The 2,697-nt window shown below is 46.1% G+C and overlaps 2 protein-coding genes across 4 annotated transcripts in view; one reads left to right on the top strand and one right to left on the bottom strand.

Moving 5' to 3' along the window:
* Positions 1 to 17: 17 nt before the first annotated feature.
* On the bottom strand, positions 18 to 1,212 carry LOC109534235 (stromal cell-derived factor 2). The gene is made up of 4 exons (XM_019899819.2): positions 1,010 to 1,212; positions 726 to 951; positions 525 to 664; positions 18 to 469 (listed from the first exon to the last, which is right to left on the bottom strand). Exons 1-4 carry the CDS (start codon positions 1,071 to 1,073, stop codon positions 249 to 251), a joined length of 651 nt encoding a protein of 216 aa, XP_019755378.1. The 5' UTR covers positions 1,074 to 1,212; the 3' UTR covers positions 18 to 248.
* Positions 1,213 to 1,401: 189 nt separating this feature from the next.
* LOC109534233 (probable phosphorylase b kinase regulatory subunit beta) overlaps positions 1,402 to 2,697 on the top strand; it is a 10,332-nt gene continuing 9,036 nt past the window's right edge. For 2 of the 3 annotated variants that reach the window (XM_019899817.2, XM_019899815.2), the window contains exons 1-5: positions 1,402 to 1,546; positions 1,591 to 1,709; positions 1,767 to 1,976; positions 2,031 to 2,369; positions 2,423 to 2,574. In XM_019899817.2, coding sequence (XP_019755376.2) covers positions 1,533 to 1,546; positions 1,591 to 1,709; positions 1,767 to 1,976; positions 2,031 to 2,369; positions 2,423 to 2,574 — 834 coding nt within the window. In that variant the 5' untranslated portion in view covers positions 1,402 to 1,532. The remainder of the gene's footprint in view (positions 1,547 to 1,590; positions 1,710 to 1,766; positions 1,977 to 2,030; positions 2,370 to 2,422; positions 2,575 to 2,697) is intronic. The other variant, XM_019899816.2, reaches the window with a different exon arrangement.

Genomic DNA, 2,697 nt, shown 5'->3' with positions numbered 1-2,697 from the left:
ATGAAGACGCAACCAAATAAATATTAAATTGAGCTAAACTTTCTTGAAACGTTTAGCTAGCAGTGCGTAGTTGGAGTATCCAACCTCTTGACAAACAGGATTTCGAATCCTAGAAATAATCTACTTCAGCCACGCACTTGCAACAGCAACAAGAAAATATTCTCACAATTCATTCACGCACTTGTACACTTACACAGATTTTGGTAAAACTGAAGGAAAAATCGCCAGTAAACATTTAGAACTCACTCTTAAAGTTCAGTGTGTATATGGGAATCGTGCTGTATATCCGGGGCGTGCAAATACACGCCTTCCATGCTCTGCCAATGGACAGCGCCTGTGGAGGATTTGAGCCCGACCACTTCCATTTGGCCATTAATCGGCCTGCCGAAGGTTCGGCCCGATACTCCAAGGTACACTTGAGTGTCTACGTGTTTTAACATAACGCTGTCGTCCCTTCTCCATGCGTCCCCTAATGGAAAAGTCTGGCGTTAGCCGAATGGAGGTTTGATTAGTGGGGGCAGTACCTGTGCAAATCACCGTCCAGTTATCTCCAGAATCACCTTCACCCTTGGCGTCTCCATAGGCGCTAATCTCCTGGTTTCCACTCAGGGGGCTGCTAAACAGGTGTGAGTGCAGGTTCATCTTGGTTTTCACATGCTCCAGTCTAAGCAGGGAAAGGCCCATTAATTAGATAAGACTATAACTAAGGCCTGGGCTTTACATGCCTAATGGTAGAGTCGCAGGCTATGGGGTCCCCTCGCAGGCACACTTTTCCTACAGCCTCTTTCAGCAGCCAGTGGCTGTTGATGTCCTCTTGCAGCTCAGTCGCTGTTACCGATTGCTGCCCGCTGCCAGTCCCGTATTTCACATCGTGCGAGTGCAACCGCACTTTGTAGTCGGTGTTCAGCAGCTTGATCACTGAGCCACATGTAACAAACTGCTGTCTTGCCTCTGGAAACGTTTGGATCAATTTATGCTTGAAATGGGGGGCAGCAATAAGGGAACCTACCTCCAAAGACCAGGAAAAACTGCAGAATTAAGACGCTCAGTACTTCGGATGCCGGATTCTTCATTCTGCCCCCTTCTAGCTTTTCCACGTCTTTCCAAGTCTTGTTCTAAGGTTTTCCAGATAACAGACTGAATAGTTGACGTGTTTTTAAACTGTGATCCAACCTCACAAAAGCCATCAAGTTCAAGAGTCAAACGTCACTATGTCGACATTATTTCGAAAAATTAAACAAAAAAAAGTTGAATTTTTAATAAACCATCCGCCCTGATCGGACACAAGATTGTTCGTTTAGGGCTCCGTGCAGATTTTTTCAAAGCGTTATCCAAAACATTTGCCTCTAGCACCTTGATTGGCTTCAGTGGACGTCACTGATACCAGAAACTAACCCAAACTAACCAAAACAACCTTCAAACCTGTTGAAACTAACCAAAAAGTCCTTGACGCGACTTTGAAACTTTCCCAAAAACCAAAAACTATTAATAGTAATTAAGCGACTTATCAAAGGCCTGCCTCTTCTTGCGCTATGGGGAAAGCCAAGTAAACCCTCTCAGACGCTGGTAAAGTCCGCACTGATTAATTAGGGGCCGTTTCAGAATGGGCGCTCAAAGTACTGTGCTAGACGATATCAATTTCGATCAGTTTATCAAGACTGTGAATTACGAGGAAACGGTGCGACAATTGGACGTCTACTATGGAATCGGTACTTCGGCCCCCTGCAGGAAAAATGCGGATTTATCAGCGTTTTGTTGCGTTTCAGTCAAAAGGCAATTGCTGCACTTCCAGAGCCCCATCACGGGCCTATTTCCCGTGCTATCGACTGATACGGAAATCGGAAGCGTGCGGGAGAGCGTGTACTGTGCTGCGGCCATTTGGGGCCTGTATCAGGCTTATAGGCGAATAGACGACGATAGGGGCAAGTCCTATGAGCTGGGACAGTCCACAGTAAAGTGCATGAGAGGCATCTTAGGTAGGGTGCTGAGGAACGGTTGAAATTGAACTGAAACCATGCGTCCTTTAACAGAATGCTGGATGAAGCAGGCGGCCCGGGTGGAATTGTTCAAGAAAAACCAATGCGCTGCTCATGCCCTTCATGTGAAGTTCCACCTGACCACTGGGCACCAGGTCTACTCAGATGATGAATACAATCATCTTCAGATCGATGTCATTTCCATATACTTGCTGTTTTTGGTGCAGATGCTTTCCTCGGGGCTTCAAATCGTCTATACACAGGCTGAGGTGGCTTTCGTTCAAAACCTCGTCTACTACGTGGAGAGAGCCTATAGAACGCCGGACTTTGGCATGTGGGAAAGGGGCTCGAAGTACAACGACGGAAACCCCGAAATTCATGCCAGCTCCATAGGTGAAGAAAAGTTAGCTGATGGTTAGCTCCATCTTCAATCAGCGGGGTTTCAGGTATGGCCAAGGCGGCCCTTGAAGCGATAAACGGCTGCAATTTGTTTGGGGAAAAGGGGGCCTCCTGGAGCGTCGTCTACGTGGATATTGACGCGCACAACAGGAACAGGAGCATCTTTGAGACTCTCCTGCCTAGAGAGTCTTGCTCAAAGGTACCATATTTATCGTGAAAACATTATGTTTAAATTCCAAATCAAAATTTATTCGTGGGTTTCAGTCATTTATTGTCTCTATTTATCAATTAAAATACGTTTCGGTGTATTTTTCCACCATCA

The sequence above is a fragment of the Dendroctonus ponderosae genome, unplaced genomic scaffold, assembly GCF_020466585.1.
Source record: "Dendroctonus ponderosae isolate FM_Combo_2020 unplaced genomic scaffold, Dpon_F_20191213v2 Dpon_F_20191213_11, whole genome shotgun sequence".
In the NCBI taxonomy this organism is placed as follows: Eukaryota; Metazoa; Arthropoda; class Insecta; order Coleoptera; family Curculionidae; genus Dendroctonus; species Dendroctonus ponderosae.
The sequence above is the reverse complement of the archived record's forward strand: the minus strand, read 5'-3'. Positions and strand labels throughout refer to the sequence as shown.

Excerpts from the sequence above, each read along its gene's own strand:
- LOC109534235 (XM_019899819.2), bottom strand. The coding sequence starts at position 1,073 with ATGAAGAATCCGGCATCCGAAGTACTGAGCGTCTTAATTCTGCAGTTT. Across the intron at positions 665-725 it reads GCCTGCGACTCTACCATTAG|ACTGGAGCATGTGAAAACCA; the intron begins GCATGTAAAGCC and ends TTCCCTGCTTAG. Across the intron at positions 470-524 it reads CTGGACGGTGATTTGCACAG|GGGACGCATGGAGAAGGGAC; the intron begins GTACTGCCCCCA and ends CTTTTCCATTAG.